Consider the following 19,549-nt stretch of genomic DNA (forward strand, 5'->3'; position numbering starts at 1 on the left):
CTAAGAATTGGGAATTGAGGGATGTCCGTCAGTTGGGGAATGGCTGAACAACTTGTGGTATGTGGATTGTGATGAAATATTATTGTATCATAACACATGATGAGTAGGAGAATTTCAGGGAAAAAAACATGGAAAGATGTATGAGATGTGAATAGAACCAGAAGAATGTTTTACATAGTAATATCATTGTATTATGATTAACTATGAATGACTTAGCTATTCTTAGCAATGCAATGATTCAAGACAATCCCAAAGGGATGAAACATTGTCTGAATGTAGACTGAAATATAGTATTTTCATCTTTCTTTTTTTCCTTTTCTTTCCCTCCTTCCTTCCGTCTCTCCCTTTGTATCTCCCTCCCTCCCTCCTTTCCTTCTTTCCTTCCTTCCTTCTTATAAAAATGACTAATGTTCTATATAATTGCAGATACATAAACTATGCCAGATTGCTTCTCACCTCAGGAAGGGAGGGAAGGTATTTGGAATTCAAAACTTAGAAAAAGATGTTAAAAATTATTTTAACATGTAATTGAGGAGGGAATAAAATATTTAAAGTTAGAAAAAACAGTTGTAATGGATCTCTTTGTATGATATCATTGCTGCTAGAAAGTATGATAAAAATCTAGTAAATTATTTTGGTGGGGGCTGTTGTTGTTCAATTGTTCAATCATATCCAACTTTTCATGAATCCATGGACCATAGCATCCCAGGTCATTCTATCCTCCACTTATTCTATCCTCTACTGTCTCTTGGAACTGTCCAAGTTCATGTTTGTTGATTCCATCCTCTGCCATTCCCTTTTTTTTTTTGCCTTCAATCTTTCTCACTATTAGAGTATTTTCCAATTAATCCTGTCTTATTATTATGTAGCCAAAGTATTTAATCTTCAACTTCAATATTTGGCTTTCCAGTGAATAGTAATAGTCTGAGTTAATTTCTTAATTTAAATATTGATTTATTTGGTCCTCTGCTGTCCAGGGGACTTTCAAATGGTCTTCTTCAGTATCACAATTCAAAAACATTGATCTACAGTCCTTGGCTTTCCTTAATTGTCTAAGCCTCACAGCCATACATTTCTAATTGGAAAAACCATAGCTTTGACTGTGTGAATCTTTGTTGGCAAAGGTGAAATCTCTGCTTTTAAAAGTATGCTGTCGAGATCTGCCACAAGTACCTTTTAACATCATAGCTGCAGCCACTATCTGCAGTGACCTTTGAGTCCATGAATATAAAAGCTGGGACTACTTCCATTTCTTCTCCCTCTATTTACCAGAAGTGATGATACCAGAAGACCAAGATCTTAGGATTTTTTATATTAAGCTTCAAGCTAGATTTTATTCTCTCTTCTTTCACCTTAATAAAGAGGTTTTAAAATTCTTTACTTTCTGCTGACAGAATGGTATCATCTGCACTTCAGAGATTGTTGATGTTTCTCCCAGCAACTTTAATTTTGATTTTTAATTTGTTCAGCCTGGCATTCTGCATGATGCATTCTATATATAAGTTAACTAAATAAATTAACATACAGCCTTGCCATACATCTTTTTCCAATTTTAAACCAGTCAGTTGCTCCATGTTTGAATCTAACTACTGCTTCTTGGTCTCTGGAGTTTCTTCTGGAGACAAGTAAAGCAATTTGGTACTCCCATCTCTCTGAAGACTTGCCACATTTTGTTGTGGTCCATGTGGTCAAAGCCGTTAGTGTAATCAATGAAGGAAAAATAAATTTTTTTTCTGGAACTTCTTTCTTTCTTCATAATTCAGTGGATGTTGGCAATTTGGTCTTTAGTTCCTCTGCCTCTGAAAACAAACCCGCTCTTCTGGTTATTCTCAATTCATTTTGCTGAAGCCTAACGTAACTTCCTTGATGAATGAAATGAGCTCAGTTGTTCAAGAATTTAAATGTTCCTTAGCATTACCATTCTTTAGGACTGAGACATAATCTAATCTTTTCCAAAGTAGTGGCTCCTATTGGGTTTTCCAAATTTTCTGGAATTATAACAACATTATTTTTTAAGATTTAAAGTAGTTAAGCTGAAATTCCTTTGCCTCCACGTATTGTTAACAATGCTTCCTAACATCCACTTGACTTCATTCTCCAAAATGTCTGGTTCTAGATGTGTAACCACACCATCATGGTTATTGGCAATGTTAAGATCATTCTCATATGGTTATTTGTGTATTCTATTTACCTCTCCTTAATTTCTTCTGCTTCTATTAAGTCCTTACCATTTTTGCTTTTATCATGCCTGGTTTTTGAATGAAATATTCCTTTGGTATCTTTTTTTTCTGAAAGAGTTGTTATTCATATTGTCATTTCCCATTTCTGTTCTTATTCCCATTTTCTTTTGTTTCTTTGCATTACTCATTTAAGAAAACCCCCTCCCCTTGCTATTCGTTGGAATTCTGCATTCAGCTTTCTTTTCCTCCTTTCCTCTGGTTTCCTGGTTTTCCTTTTTTCTCAGGTATTTGTAAAGCCTCATCAGATAACCATTTTGCTTTCTTACTCTTCTTTTTTCATTGGTATGTATTTATTGTTGTTGTTGTTGCTGCTTCCTATACAACATTGAGTACCTCTCTCTGTTTTTTTTTTTTTTACTTCCACTTCAGATGTATAAGGAATATTAATTAGGCCATACCTATATATGTGTATTGGCATATAGATCATACCTATATGTGTGTGTACATATATACATGTATGTGTGTATATGTATAAATACACTAATGTATATATTTATAGACATTAGAAAATAAAAAATGGATAGTGAAAGGCGTAATATTAGAGAAGATTGTTATGATAATGTAGGCAAACTTCTAAAGAAAATGGGAGAAAATGCAATCAAAAGTACAGTCGAGGACTTGGCTCAGGCAAAGACTTGAGTGAAGGAAAAGATAGAGATGATATCAGAGGAATTTGAGATTGAGGCAGAGGGGAAAAGAGGGGGGGACCTTTTAACTTTAAAGTTTTTTGGCAAGATATCTTCCTCTAAAAGGGGTGAGGGTGGGGATTCTTGGGAAGGCTTAAGAAAAGATTTGAAATAGCTGCTGTGATGAAAAGGATAGAAAATTGATTTTGTAGGAGTAGAAGTGAGGCAGAGACAAGATGGTGATGAAAAAGGCAGTTATTTGCCTGAACTTTTTCCAGTTTCTCTCAAAATAGCTTTAAATCAAGCTTCAAAATGCATTCTGGAGTGAAAGACCCACCAAAGGAAGGATGAATAATTTTCCAGACCAACATAACTTAAAAGGTCTACAAGAAAAGTCTGTCCTACTTGAATAAAACAGAAGCATAGCTCACTGCAGGCAGTATGTGGGCAAACCAGCAGAATGTTCCTAGCCCCAGCACAAATCAGCCAGTGCATTCCCTTGGTCCTAGTTCAGCAGGTCGGGGCATAGTGAACCAACTGTAAGACCTCCAGTTCAAATGAAACAGGTGCTACAGGAACAAGAGGCATGAGTAGGCCAGATTGTCCCAGCACAATGGGGCAGACTGTCAGCTCTGTGGACCTGGCAGAGAGCCAGTAACCAGGTCCCTCACTCCCAAAATAAGACCCTTGGAAAAGTCTCCCCAGGACCAGAATTCAACTTTAAAAGTCATAAAATAGCTGGAAAATAAGCAAAAAAAAAAAAAAAAAAACTCAGATCATAGAAACAAAAATGATCAAAACACAAACTTAGAAGACAACAGTGTTAAAATGCTTACATACAAAGCCTCAAAGAGAAATATGAATTGGTCTCAAGCCAAAAGGTCCTCTTAGAAGAGTTCAAAAAGGATTTTAAAAATCAAAGAAAAAACTGGGAAAAAGAAATGAGTTATATAAGAAAATCATGAAATGGAATCAACAGTTTAGAAAAAGAAAACAATTTCTTAAAAAAGATGAATTTGCTAAATAGAAAAGGGATTACAGAAGCTAATTGAAGAAAATAATTCCTTAAAAATTAGATTGGGTAAGTAGAGAAACTAATGACTTTATGAAACATCAAGAATCAAACAAAATGGGGGAAAATGAAAAAAAAAATAGAAGAAAATGTGAAATGCCTCATCGGAAAAAAATAGAGAAATTATCTTGCCTGTTTTAAGGGCCCAGTTACGATTTGATGACAAATTTGAATTTGCTCCAGTCAACATAGTTTTCTACTAATTTTAGCAAAAGTAGGAAGTGAGATATGACAAAGAAGAATCAGTAATAGGACAACAGATTAAGAGAGAGATGATAAAACAGCATAGAACTGAACTGGTTCTTCAAGAGAATAGAGATTAGAAAAAAGGAGATAGTAGCTAACAGAAGGGTAATATCTTGTGAAGCATCTGGGGGTAGATTGTAACTTATAGTTAGTACAAAGAAGATGCTTAGGATAATAAGGCACTGGAATAAATGGAATGATAAAAGGAGTGAACGTAGGAAAGGACCCAAAACATCTAATTACTTCCTTTTGCTGAAAATTTATCTTTTCCCATTGAAAACTCAATTTTTAAAAAAATAAAAATATAAATAAAAATAATAAAAAGAAAAAAGAAAATTAAAAAAAAAGAAAACTCAACTTTTCATGACGTGAAATCTACTTTCTTTTGCTTTTATAGTCTGTCATGATCTAGTTATTTTGTTGTTTTGTTTTTCTTTCTCTTGAATAATGAATTTAATACCCTTGTATGATTTGGACAGTTTTTCTTAGTATGTAGAAGACTTCTTACAAAAAAAATTAATTATGTTTAGGCTATTAAAATGATACTAAATTTGTTCATAAATTTAGTACTATACCAACTCTTCCTCTCTTCCCTATCCTTAACTATTCCTTTAGAAATAAGCCATTTTCCAGTGTTCACCATAGGGTTGGCATACAGTAGTCATTTAATTAGTGTTTATTGGATTCTAAGAAGGAGGAGGTAGTAAATGAGAATAAATGTGATCAATACTGATGTCCAAAATTAAAATGGTGTGTTTTCATTCCACTGTAACTCCTTTCTTCCCTTTCCATGAACTCCCAAAACTTATCTTTTACTGCTTTCGTTTTATTCCCTCATTTGTTATTTACCCTCAAAAGTTGAAATTAATTTTGGTTGCAGCTAATTTTTTTTCCTACTTATATTCTCTTATAGTCCCATTTTTTCTTTCACTATTCTTACCTGTTTCCCTGTTGAATTTAAAATATTTCTGAATCAAACTCTTTGTGTGCATGTATCTATAAGCCTCATTTGTCTGGTTCAGATCAGAGTAAAAGTTCATGTGATGCTTACTGCCCATATACCCTTTTTAATATTTATATAGTTTTCTTACATCCCAATTGTGAAGACCAAGTTAGCACCCTGGATACCTTAGAATCAGCCAGAGTCAGGATAAGCAAAAGTACTTGGTCTTTATTCTTGGTCTTTAGGGGTAGAAGTGAACAGGATGGACTCAGGACCTTCCTTCTCTTCCTCTACTGCCAAAGTAACCCTGGCTTGTCTTACTCCACCCCCTAATCCTATCCACAATTCTCTGTATACACCAAAAGATTGGACCAGTACAGAATAATGGGAAGGGCCATTTTCCAAACATATGCTAATAGAATATTGTCTAAATGGTAGTTAGCCTTAAGTGCTCAGTTGTCTGTCCTCAGTGCATCAACTCAGAGTTTCAGCCCTTTATATCTCCCACTTTCTTTTTTTTAGAAAACACAGGTGGTCACGCCATCCCTGACTTCTTAGGGAGGTGAGAACCTCAAAAAGATGGTGATTACACCCTCCCTGACTTCTCAGGAAAGGAGGTAAAAACACTAAAAAGGAGATGATCATGCCCTCCCTGACATCTCAGGAAGGGAGATGAAAAGCACCAAAGGGAAGTGGGGATTGCTAGTGGGTTTCTGGGCTGAAGGGTCTTATTAGAAACAGGTATGCACAAACCCATCAGCATGGGAAGTATTACATAAGCACATAGCAATAACACAGAGGCTATTAGTGATGACTCTTCCCCACAGTCAGTGCAGGCTCAATGTGGTGTAACAAACATGAATTGCACGTGCAAGTAGTGGTATAACAAACAATATGAATCAACATGGTGTTGTAAAAGGCTTCCAGAAGTCCTAGAAGGAGGGAATGTAAACAACAGTCACACATATGCCTTCTTTAGCAGCCAAGAGATAGTCCAAAACCAATCTATTGTCCATTGCTTCACGTATCAGGGAATCCAATGATCCCCGCAAGTTTTTGAAATCCTGCAACAGTCTTTTTATATGTTAGGGAATCCAATGATTCCTGCAGATTTTGAAGTCCTGCAACAGTCTTATATCCTTTCTCAGAAAATCCAATGATTCCTGAGGATTTTCAAGTCCTACAACAGTATTATTATGTCTCAGAGAATCCAGTGATTCCTGAAGGCTTTCAAGTCCTACAACAGTCTTATCATGTCTCAGAGAATCCAATGATAATTGAGGGTTTTGAAGTCTTACAACAATCTTTTCATGTCTCAGGGATTCCAGTGATTCCTGAGGGTTTTGAAGTCCAACAATTTTTGATGTCCATGAGTCAAATGCCATAACTGCCATGTTCTTTCAGTGATGGGCACAGGGAGCAATGGAACCACCCAATGTTTCTTGGGTCTTCTCCTTCGTTTCAAGGGTCTGCTCCTCTTTCTCTGATGGACAAGGCAAATACAGCTTATTGGCACCCGTCTGATTCCTTCTCCATCTGTAGAGATACAAGCAAACCCTCTCCCCTAAGCAGTTAACCTATCTGGTCCTTTCCATTCACCACTTTCTGGGTCTCTCCACATCACCTGGCGATTATCTAAAAGATAGTGGGGTTGCTCGCACTGGACACTGCCCTTCCGTTGGGTTATAAAACCTGTCTGCCAGAGCCAGTACATCTTTGTCAAAAATCAAGAAGTTAATAGTATAAAGGGCTAGATTTAGAAGTTCTCTAGGGTTACCTGTGGCTCCCTCTTTCTTTTGTTTTTGGAGGAGCATCTTAATGTCTCTGTTTCTCCTCTCTACTATTGCTTGTCCTTGAGGATTAAAGGATATGCCAGTAATGTGTAAAATCTGATACTGTTCACAAAAGTGTGCAAAATGTTTAGAGGTGTATGCAGGACCATTGTCTGTTTTTTATTGCTTGTGACATACCCATAATTGCAAATGCTTGTATAAGGAATTCAGTGACCACTCGGGCTGCCTCTTTTGCTGCTGGTATGGCAAAAGTGAATCCTGAAAAGGTGTCTACCACAACATGGATAAAAGACAACCACAAGATTTACAATGGGTCACATCCATTTGCCAAATTTCATTGAATCTTAAGCCACAAGGGTCCTTTCCTGGAGGCAGTGTAGGAGTGTGGAAAGGAAGGCAAGCTATACAGGCTTTTACTATGTCCCTAGCTTCCTTTCTTGTGTTATTCCAAATTGTAAACATAAAACTCAAGCATCCTGATGATATTTAAAATGAGATTCTTGGGCTTCTTTAAATAAAGGAGTATTGGCCAGCATAGTTAGAAGGCTATCTGCCTTTGAGTTATCATCAAAAATAGGACCTGGAAATCCACTATGAAAGTGGATATGCAAGATATAAATCTTACCTGGATGCTTTCTCACTTGCTCTTGAAGTTCCTTAAAGAGCTGATATATATTAGAGGCTACAAATTTTATTTGGGCTGTGGCAATTCTTTGTACCACACCTACTGAATAGGCCAAATCAGATATTATATTTATGTCTCCTGGATAATAAGAGCTAGAATGATTGCATACAATTCATTCTGCTGAGTGGACCAAAAAGGAGTTCTGACTACTCTCTTTATAGTTAAGTCATGAGAGTATACAGCACAAATATTATGTGTTGATGCATCTGTAAAGATAGCTGGTCCTTTAAGGGGAACTCTAGAAACTTTTTCTTCAACAAGAATCCATCACCAATTATATAATAGTCTCATTATCTTTAATGGAGACCCATGTGTAAAATTTGGAGTCATGGCTAATAAAATTTGCCACTCTGGGATGGTTTCACAGCATATATTAATTTGTGCATTAGTATAAAAGGTGTATATCTTGTCAGGTCTTACCCCATATAATTGTACTACTTGCTTAATGGCCTTTAATAAAATTCTAGCCACAAGCACTGGATAAGGAGTAAGGTTTTGTTCTGGTTGTGCTGGGAGGTTCACCCACTCTATCACACAGTTTCCTTGATGGACTACTGTGGGTGCCTCTTGTGTAGCAAAAACTGATATTTCCAAGGGTTTTTGAGTGACTCTTTCAACCACATTGGATAAAGCCAGTTCAACTTCTCTCGAAGCCTCTTGAACTTCTTTTGTAAGCTGATGTGGTGAGTTTAAAGTACTGTCTTCTCTTAAAATGTCATATAATGGTTGCAATTGATAGTCAAGCCTAACACTGGATGCATCCATTGGAGATCTCCTATAAATTTTGAAAAGTCATTTAAGGTGTTCAATTTCTCTGTTCTTAAAGAAAGTTTTTGTACTGTAAGCACCTTAGGGTATACTTCATATCCTATTCTTTCATATCCTTTTTAATATTAAAGGAGCATGTCTTTGAATTTTTTCTGGCTATGTGCAATTTGTAGTTCCTTAGTGTTTCTATGGTCTTTTGTAGACATGCCTCTAACATTTGTTCCTCAGGTGCATATATCCCTTCAAGATATCATCCATGTAATGTAATAACATTACTTTTGGAAATGCTTTTCTTACTGGAGCAAGAGCAGTAGCAACATACATTTGACACATAGTAGTAGGGCTGTTTTTCATTCCCTGTGGCAAAACTGTTCATTCATATCTTTTATAAGGCTCAGCTAAGTTAATGCTGGGCACTTAAAAGGCAAATCTTTTCATATCCTCCTTTTCTAGAAGGATAGAATAGAAACAATCCTTAATGTCTATAACCCAAAGAGGCTATTCTCTAGGCAACTGAGTAGGAGATAAAAGTCCAGGTTGGAGAATTCCCATAGTTTCCATCTGTTCATTTACCTTTCTTAAATCAGTCAACATCCTCCATTTTCCAGATTTCTCTCTTACAACAAATACTGGGGAATTCCAAGGACTTAAAGAAGGTTGTAAATGTCCTTGATCAAATTGCTCCTGTACTATAGCTCATAAGGCCTGAATTTTATCGCTATCTAAGGGCCCCTGTTCCATCCCCACTGGAATCAGTTTTCCATTGGATAGGAATAGGTAAAAGTGTTGGCAGGCCTTCAACAGCAGCCCTGCCTAAAAAACCCAAAATACTCATTTTTAATCCTAATTGTTGTAAAATGTCTCTTCCCTACAGATTGATGGGAATTTTTTCAATTATAAAAGGAGTAAAAACTCCTGTTTTACCTTCAAATATCCATCTCAAAGGGGTAATACTAACTTTAGCTGCTATTGATCCTCCTACGCTAGAAATGTAGATGAGTGCCTTAATCTTTGGCCAGTGACTGGGCCAGTTGGTACCTCTAATGACTGAATGTACCAGTATCTACCAATCCTTCTAATGGTATGCCATTTATATAGATAGTGATCATAGGTTGGTCAGCTGTCACAGCTGCTGTCCAATATATCCCTGGATTTTGTTGCTTGGAGTCAGAACCCGGGCAACTATCACCAGATTGCTTATTAGGAGTAGGATGCTACTACTCAGGAGATTGAGTGATAAGTCACACATTGTCTACCTCTATTAGTGACTGGGATATTATCTACATATTCCCCAGTTTCCCACATTAGTGTGTGGATGAACACTGTTTTATAAGTGCTCTCAGGAGGTGAAAAGATCAAGCCTACTGTGCCTGGAGGCAAGGGATCCATAGGCTGGAGAGGAACAGATTTCACCTCTCCAGGGGGTATCTCAGTGGTCCCAGCTGCATACAACTCTATTCTCCCCAATTGTAATCCCTTTCTCCCATTAGCTTGCTTCCTGGCTGATTTATTGTGAAATCCCTTTCTCCCATCATATGGCTTCCTGGCTGATTGGTAATGTCTGGGTACTGAACTTCTAGGCACGCTCTGGGTGTAGCATTGGCTACCATCATGCCCCAAGTGTTTGTTGCCTTGGGCCCTGGGGCTGGGCCCCTCATCCCGTTTCCCTGAATCTGTCTACATTCTGATGCTCAATGGAAGCCTCTGTGCATTTTGGACATGGAGTTTGGGGTCTTATTCTCCCACCCTGTTTTCTCACTCTGTCTCTATGCCAACAGTGAGTTTTCAGGTGCCCTACTTCACCACATTGAGAGCATTGACAAGTCTCTCTGGAAGTCCCTTGCCAAGAGAGACCATATCTTCCCATGTTCAGATCTTGGGACATCTGCATCATAGCCTAGCTATAGTATTTGTGCCCACTATGGCACAGCATCTTATGATCTCCTCTAAAGGAGCATCCTTGTGTAGTCCTAGTATTCTTTTAAAAATCTCATTAGCATTTTCTTTAGCAAGTTGTCTTATTATAATTTCTGTTGCTGCATTTACACCAATAGTTCATATGACAGCTGTCTGCTGATGTCCCACAAAATCAACAAAGGTTCATTTGGACCTTGTGCTATTTTCGTGAAGGTTTCTCCTCTGTCTCTTGTTTACCTGGGATAAAGCCCCATGCTTTGATAGCAGCAGCAGCAATTTGCTCATATGCTGCTAAGAGGTAATTAATCTGTACTGAAATTTCTGCATAAGAACCTACACCTGTTAGTTGGTCACAGGTGATTGCAGCATGAACTCCACTTTGACTATTTTGTTGGGCTGGTAGCCTACAGAGCTCATTATATTCAGAAAGCCACAACAAGTTTTGTCCAGGTTCTAAGCATGTCCTTGCTAGAGATTTCCAATTCCTAGGGGTTAAGACTTCATAAGCCAAATTCTATAATAACATTTTAACATAAGCTGATGTATCCCCATAAAAGTGCAAGCCTTTTTCAGGTCTTTGAGAATGTCTATATCAAAAGGAGCGTATCTTCTACTTTCTTGACCTGAAGAGTTAAACTGTGGAATTACAGGATATATTTGTAGTTTCAACTCAGCTATCTTTCCCTTCCTCTGTGGCTTTAAATACTGCCTTTTGATAGGAGTGATAGTGATTGCTGTGGTAGGTGCTGATGATATCACTGACTCTCCCACAGCTTTTCCTCTCTCCATCCCAGAAGGTGGAGTTGATGGAGGCGGGTCAATAATCTGCTCCATAGGCGGGGTTGAAGCTGCCTTGTGAGGGCGAGAATCACCATGCCCTTCACCATGCCCTTCACCACGCCCTTCACCACGCCCTTCATCCTCACTTAATTCCCCGGGCCCTCCAGAGATGTTGCTATTAATCTATTCTTTGTCCTTCTCTTTTTCCTCACCTGTCCTCATCTGGCTGTTCCTAAACCTTTTCTTTTTTCTAGAACTTGCAGGATTCTTTAAGGCCAATTGTATTATGTTGTATATATAGAATGTTTGCTTGGAAATTGAACCAGGACCTTTATCATTGTAGTATTCACATAGTTGATTTCCTACTAGTTTCCAATTATCTGGCCCTATTTCTTCTTCCTTTAAGAACCAAAGGGACGTGTGTTCTAATGTAGCCAAGAGTCTAGCGATCTGCAACCAAGTTACAATTAAGCCTTGTTCCTGGATCAACTTAAGTATGATTTCTATAGCGCCACCTCAGGGTGAGAGCAGGGGTTGGGGTGGGGCTGGCGCTGGGGGAGAATCTTTTCCCAACATCTGCCCTATTTCAGCTAGAAAAGGATACTAATTTAGCCCTTAACAAAGTAAGTTCCCTGTTTGTCTATTAAAATACTCACTCTATTTCCTGGTCACCAGGGATTTCTTCAGTGAAATAAGGGTCCTTGGTCCACACATTGGGCACAAATGTGAAGACCGAGTTAGCACCCTGGCTACCTTAGAATTGGCTGGAGTCAGGAAAAGCAAAAGTCCTTGGTCTTTATTCTTGGTCTTTAGGGGTAGAAGTGAACAGAATGGATGCAAGACCTTCCTTCTCTTCCTCTACCACCAAAAGTGACGCTGGCTTGTTTTAGTCCACTCCCTAATCCTTCCCACAATCCTCTGTATACACCAAAAGATTGAACCAGCACAGAATAGTGGGGAGAGCCATTTTCCAAGCATATGCTAATAGAGTATCGTCCAATCGGTAGTTAGCCTTAAGTACTCAGTTGTCTGTCCTCAATGCATCAACTCAGAGTTTCAGCCCTTTACATCCAATAATAAGTAGTTCTACCATTTTCTTCTTCCCTTTTTTCTCAATGTATTCCTTTTTCTCTCTTTTCTTTCTTCTTAAAATCTTACACTTAAAGACATTAAGATTCTGAAAGAACACTTGTTTCTTTACCCCACATTACAATTTAAGTACTCCATCATTTTCCAATTGCTCAAATGTATTTGCTTTTCTAGTTTTTCTGAATTCTGGTGTTTGCATTTCAAAATATCTAACCCTTATCTTTTCATCAAAAATAATTGAAAGCCTTCAAGTCATTAAGTTTAAATTTTATTTTCTCATGTAGGATTATACACAGCCTTATAAATTTTGTTGTTTTTTATTTTAAGTTTTAATTTTTACCTTTTGTGTAATTTCTTATCTGAAAATTTTCTTCTCTTTATTGTGATTACTGACAAGTCCTATAAAAGCATAAGTTGCTTGGTATTTAAACCTTTTCCTTTTCTGAGGGCTAATATTTTTTCTTTGACTTAAAAGCTCTGTATTTTGGCAATAATATTTTTAGATGTTTTCATTTTCGGGTTACTTCCAGGAATTGATTCACCAATTTTAGTTTGCCTTCTGATTTTTATAGATCTGAGCAGTTTTCATTTTATAATTTCTTGAAATAGTATGATTTTCAAGTTTTTTGTTTTGTTCTGTCATGGTTTTAATAATCAGATAATGATTACATTTTTTGCAATTTGTTTTTCCAAATTTTAAATTTTTGTTGTTTTATAAATAATATACCTTTTATATTTGTTTCTATTTTTCAGTGTTTTGCCTTTGCTCAAACTTCTTTTTCTCTCATTGTATCATTGAGTTTGAGGTGCCTGATTCTAATTTTATAAAGTTTGTTATTTGAGTAATTTCTGCTTTTGTTCCAAGCTGTTCTTTCTAATTATTTCTATCCAGGCATCTTATTTCACTCATAATTTGATTTTTAAGAATCCCTTGTATATGTTTTTCCATGCAGGTTTGGCGATCAAGCAATTTCTGTTATTCTTACAGTTGATGTGGAGTTACCTTCTTTTGGATTTCAAATGTCTTGAATATCATATGACTTAAAATATTTCTTCATAGTGTTTAGTGTATTCTTGTATTTACTCAGCCTTAGTTTCTTATTAATGGACATTGGGCCGGGCCCAGAGCCAAATTCTTGCCCCCCCTTCTGTACTCTTGAATGAGAGTTGAGAAATGTCAGTATTGTTTAGACCTGCGCTCAATTTCTTAGGCTCCTATCATTAATTTACATCTCCATTGTGTGTTTGTACTCAGTACTCTGACAGGTGTCAGGTTCCCCTACATTTTATGGATTCTAGGTGTATCAGTTTTCAGGGATCTCTATATCTTCTCAGGTCAGAGCAATGAAGACTTCTGGCCCTGCCTAGGATATCTCAGGCAGAGTGCTCCCAGTTTTGGGTCCTATGACTATGGTCAGAGTGTCAGAGTATTTGAAGTTTCTAATTCACCTGAGGCTTCCATGTTTAAGCACTATGAGCAGGTTTCAGGTACCTCTGGAGTATATCTAATTTACAATGCTATCAGACTTTTGGATTTATTTCCTATATTCTCACTGGCTTCCTAGGCAGAGGCTACTGGTTGATATGTGTGTGTGTGTGTGTGTGTGTGTGTGTGTGTGTGTGTGTGTGTTTGTCCAGTCATAACTAGATGAGAGAGCTTAATATTATTTTTCTTTGAATTTTATTTAACAATAATAGCTTTTTATTTTTCAAAATATATGCAAACATAGTTTTTGACACTCACCCTTGCAAAATCTTTGTTCCAAATTTTCCTTTACTCCGTTTCTCTATTTCCCCCCTCCTGTAGACAGCAAGTAATCCAATATAGGTTAAACATGTTCCATTCTTCTAAACATATTTTCACATTTATCATGTTGCTAAAAAAATCATATCAAAAATGTAAAAAAATGAGAAAAAAACAGACAAAAAAAGTAAAAACATTATGTTGTGATCCACATTCAGTCTCCATAGATTTCTTTCTTTATGTGGATGGCTCTTTCCTTCACAAATCTATTGGAATTGCCTTGAATCACTTCAATGTTAAAAAGAGTCCCTCACAGTTGATCATCACATAATCTTATTGCTGTGTACAATGTTCTCTTGGTTCTACTCACCTGACTTAGAATCAGTTCATATAAGTCTTTCCAGGTTTTTCTGAAACCAGCCTGCTCATCATTTCTTATTGAATTCTTAATTCAATTCTTATTCAGTAATATCCCTTTATGTTCATATACCATAACTTATTCAGCCATTCCCCAACTGATGGACATGCACTCAATTTCTAGTTCTTTGCTACTACAAACATTTTTGCACATGTGGTTTCTTTTCCCTTTCTTATGATCTCTTTGAGAAAGAGATCCAGTAGAAACACTGCTAGATCAAAGGGTATGCAAAATTTTATAATCCTTTGGGGTATAGTTCCAAATTGTTCTCCAGAATGGTTGCATCAGTTCACAACTCCAGCAACAATATATTAATGTCTCAGTTTTCCCATATTCCCTCCAAAATTTATCATTATCTTTTCTTGCCATCTTAGCCTATCTAAGATGTGTGAGAGTGAAACCTCAGAGTTGTCTAAATTTGCATTTCTTTAATCAGTAGTAATTAAGAACATTTTTATATAACTAAAAATGGCTTTCATTTGTTTGTCTGAAAATTGTTCATATCCTTTGACTATTTATCAATTGGGGGATGGCTTGTAATTCTTATAAATTTAAGTCAATCTCTACATTTTAGAAATGAAGCCTTTATCAAAAACATTGGATGTAAAAATTTTTCCCTAGTTTTTTCTGCTTCCCTTTTAAATCTTGGCTGCATTGGGTTTTGTTTATAGAAAAACTTTTTAATTAATATAATCAAAATTATCCACTTTATATTTCATAATGTTCTCTACTTCTTCTTTGGCCATAAATTCCTTCCTTTTCCACAGATCTGAGAGTTAGACCATCCCTTGTTCACCTGATTTGCTTATAGTATTACCCTTTATGTCTAAATCATTAACTCATTTCAATCTTATCCTAATATAGGGTATTAGGTGTTGGTTAATGCCTAGTTTCTGCCATACTATTTTTTGAATTTTTTAGTCATTATTTGATCAGGTATTCAATGATTTTTGTTAGAAAATGTGTAGAAAAACTGGATTTCTGTATAATATTTCATGCTACCAGTTTAAGAGGCAATCTTAATTTATAAATTATTTTCCTTGACCTATTTTCACCTATTTTTCAGATTTAGCTATTTTTGACCATCAAGACTATACATTTTTATTTTTTAGTCTTTTGACTTTTAAAGATATTTTTTGTGTCATGAAGTTGTTAAGTTATATTTATTCCATTGCATTTTTCATGGAGTCTACCATTAAGTAAAGTTTTCCACCTTTTATTCTATTTCTCTTTGAATTTTTTTCTTGTTAAATTTTAATTTCATTATGATTTTCTTTTTTATTTATTTATTTTTGATGAGGCAGTTGGGGTTAAGTGACTTACCCAGGATCACACAGTAAATGTTAAGTGGCTGAGGTTAGATTTGAACTCAGGTTCTCTTGACTCCAGTGCTGCTGCTCTATCCACTAGACCATCTAGCTGCTCCATAATTTCCTCTTAAAAAAAAAAAAAAACAACCTTCATTTTTTCAAGTATTTGTATAGACTTTATGGCCAAGCCACGTTTTTTCTTTCTCTGAGACTCTTTATTGTTGTAAAGGAATTATTCTCTTCTAGATTTAGTTTCTCTTAGCCCATGTAATTTTTTCATTTCCATATCTCCAGCCTCATTTCTTATATTTAGAACTCTATGCTTAAACCAAGCCACTCTTACATTATTGGATGCATTTGACAAGACTTTTTTTTTTTTAAATTTAAGTGCTATTCTTCTCTTCTGGGTATGCTGCCAATTTCAATCTGAAATGGTAGTAGATTCTAACTTTTGCCTTAGTTTTTGACTTTCTACCTCAGTCTTCTAGAGATTCACTATACTTTTTGACTTTAATAAGTCTTTGCATATCATTGTATGGCAAATGCAATCATGCACAATCCCTCTAGCATCAGTATCTAGGTTCTTAGTTAGCCATATCTATTGCTGTTGCTTATAGTGCTCCAGAGAGTGTGCAGCTGAAACTTATTTCCCTCTACAATTCAGTTATTTATGAGATCTCATTCTGTCTATACTGGAATATCTTCTCCCAGCCTATATCTGCCAGTCCCATTTATGGTAGGAATTTGTTCTGTTTTTTTTTTTTTTTTGTTGTTGTTGTTGTTGTTGTTGTTGTTTTTAGCCTCTGAAATTATATTGTCATATTAACTAGAGTTTTGCTCCATTTTCTGTTGTGTAACTCTTATAATAGCTTCTTCCAGCTTCAGACTGTCTTTTGTACAGTTTTTAGATTAGATTGAGGAGTTTGCTTACGTGTAAACTCTCTGATTTTCTTTATGATTGTTCATTCTAAGTTCCTTTTGAGATATTAGCTGGGATTTAGGAAGTAGGTTCCTCTACAGTTTTTCACATTTCATTATTTTAACTTATGAGTTTTCTGAGAAATTTCTTTAAGAAATCTATAAGAAAGTTTAAGTTATAATGTGAATTATGCTACTAAAAATATTATTTGTTTTTTGAATACCTATCCCTATATTTCTTTTCAGTATAGTTTCAGCATTTAAAAAAATTCCTATACAGAATTTGCAACATGTAATTTAAAATCTGTTATATAAAATATCTTAGTTATTGATATGAATATATGTGATAAATTTATTTTATATAATTCCAGAATTCTTTAAATCAGTTACTTAAACAGCTAGAAAAAGAAAAACGAAGTCTTGAATGTCAAGTAAAAGAATATGAGCTTAAATTGGAACAAGCATCAAAGGTTTGTTTTTATTCTATTCTAAGAAAACTTAAGAAGTTCCTAGATAACTTAAATTTATTAGTTAATAATAGTGTTAATATTATTTAATATTGAACTCCTATGTATCTTTAATTTAGGCTTTTCATAAGACCAATGATGAGCGACGTGCCTATTTAGCAGAAGTATCTCAGGTAAATCAATTATTCACATTCGAATACTAAACTTATTAAGATTTTTTTCTTTTAATTTTCTTTTTTCCTAAGATTCTGTTTTCCTAGGCAAATATATTAAAACTGAGGAAAAACAGTCTCCAAGTATGGAAAGTGAGAAGAAAGGCAGAAGTAGATAAAAACACTCAATTTGCCCAACTAAAAGAATCCTTTACATAATCAATTTATTTGCAGTCCCTGCCCTCAAGGAGCTCATAACTAATGGGGAAGACAATAAGCAAACAATAAAGCAAAACATATATAAACAATATAGATACAAAACAAATTGGAAATAACTCAAATGCATCACTACAATTAAGAGAGGTTGGGAAAGGCTTCCTGTAGAAGGTGGTATATTAGTTAGGACTTGAAGAAATATAAGGAAGTTAGAAGGGACAGATTAGAAAGAAGAACATTCCAGGCAAAAGGGACAACTAGAGAAAATTCCCAGAACTGAGAGTTGCAGTATCTTTTCTTGGAACAGCAAGGAAATCTATGTCACTGAATTGAAGAGTCTGTGGGAGGGATATAGTAAAAGGTGTAAGAATACTGAAAAAGGGGGAAAGAAATGGCTAGATTATGAAAGACTTTGAACACTAACAAGATTTTATTATTTAATCCTGAAGATCCTAGATAGGCACTATGGTTTATTTAGTAGGGAGTGATGTTTTGAGACCTCTACCTTGGGAAAAACACTTTGACAGCTGAATGGAAGGGGAAATATGGTGGTAGCAGTAGCAGAGGAAAAAAGGGGGAATGTGCAAGAGATGTTCCACAGTTGAAATCTACAGAACCAAGGTTGCAAGCCTGTTGGACTGAGAGAATGGTGCTGCCCTCTATAGTAATAGAAAAGTTTAGAGAAGGGAAATAACAATTTCAATTTTAGATACGTTGAATTAAGATGTCAACTGAACATTCAATTTGAGATGTTTGAAAAGCAACTGGAAATGTAATACTGGAGATCATCAGAGAAGTTAGACAGAATAAGTAGATTTAGAGTAGAGAGGAAAAAAGGGAAGAGATCCCAGAATAAGATTCTGAAGGCTTATAGGGTTTAATCTTAGATTAGAATCTAGCACAGGAGATGGAGAAGGAGCACATAGGTAGGGGAAAAATGAGAAAGAGTGGTGTCCAAAAATCTAAAGAAGAGAGCATCAAAGAGAAGCGAGTGAGAAATAGTGCTAAAATCTGTACAGAGGTCCAGAAAATGCAGATTGAAAATAAGACTATTGGATTTAGTTTGGAGAACAAAGTTTCAGTGAAATGATGAGTTTGAAGCCAGGATATGTGAGAATCAGACAGAGACAGAGACAGAAGAGAAGAGAGAGGAGAGAGAATAGACAGGGTTTCTCAAAGAGTTTAGCTACATGGAGCAAAAGGGATATTGATGATAGTTTGTGGAAATGGAAGGAAGATGGGGGAGATATGAATATGGTTACAGGCAGTAGAGAAGGTTCCAGTGAAGATAAGTGATAGAGTAGGGATAACAGAGGAGGCAGTCTATTGAAAGAGATGGTTTGGAATGGGATTGCTTATGAGGGGTGAGGTTTGCTTTGATAATGAGTGAAGTCACCTATTCATGTGAGATAGGAGTAAAGGAAAATAGAAGGTATTTAAATAATATGAGATAAGGAAGAGGGGAGAAGATGGAGCTCACAGTACATTGCCTCATTTTTCCTATAATATATGAGGCAAGATTCTCAGCAGAAAGGGTAGGATGAGAAGAAGCTATGGGACATTTGAGGAGGGATGAAAAGGTTGGAAGAACTTCTATGAAGAGTGGATAATGAGTTTATAAGAGATATAAAACAATTGCCTACGATCAATGAAGGGTCCAGTTGAGGTTGTGTAATATAAATTTGTGGTGGACCTAGTCAGAATATTTCTGTGATTTTTCTCTATCTTTATTCAGCAACACTTGTGTAGGAATAAAAGCAGATGGTTGGAGGAATCCAAGCCTGAGGCTTGGTCAGGCACAATAGATGATATGATAAGGGGACATACTATCAACTATAGTTGATATACATAATCTCAGAACAGTCAATTCCTGGAATGTGCTTTCATGCTATTTAAGTCTATAATAGAAGGAATTGCAGATTGGGAGAGACCTTCCCTTTCTAAGAAGGAAATCAAGATCTTCAAAAATTACCTGCTATTATATACATGAAACCATTCTCCAGTTCTTTCCATTTCTAGATATCCATTTGAGAATGAATTGATAGCCAAACATCTCACTTATGGTTATACTTATGTATAGTTATACTTAAGTTATATACTTATACTTAAGTTATACTTAAGTATATATGATATACTTATGTATATCAACTATGGTTGATAGTATG

At 35.8% G+C, this 19,549-nt stretch overlaps 1 protein-coding gene across 13 annotated transcripts in view; it reads left to right on the forward strand.

Annotated features, from left to right (window-relative positions):
- Positions 1–19,549, forward strand: part of CCDC169 (coiled-coil domain containing 169) — a 129,225-nt gene that overhangs the window by 24,387 nt on the left and 85,289 nt on the right. For 12 of the 13 annotated variants that reach the window (XR_007952028.1, XR_007952029.1, XR_007952027.1 and 9 more), the window contains exons 5-6: positions 16,921–17,019; positions 17,136–17,189. The exons of the other annotated variant lie outside the window; for it this stretch is intronic. Coding sequence is in view for 4 of the 12 variants with exons in the window: in XM_051986460.1 (XP_051842420.1) it covers positions 16,921–17,019; positions 17,136–17,189 (153 nt within the window). In the remaining 8 variants the exon portion in view is untranslated. The remainder of the gene's footprint in view (positions 1–16,920; positions 17,020–17,135; positions 17,190–19,549) is intronic. 13 annotated transcript variants of the gene reach the window in all.

This window comes from Antechinus flavipes, chromosome 3, assembly GCF_016432865.1.
Source record: "Antechinus flavipes isolate AdamAnt ecotype Samford, QLD, Australia chromosome 3, AdamAnt_v2, whole genome shotgun sequence".
Classification (NCBI taxonomy): Eukaryota; Metazoa; Chordata; class Mammalia; order Dasyuromorphia; family Dasyuridae; genus Antechinus; species Antechinus flavipes.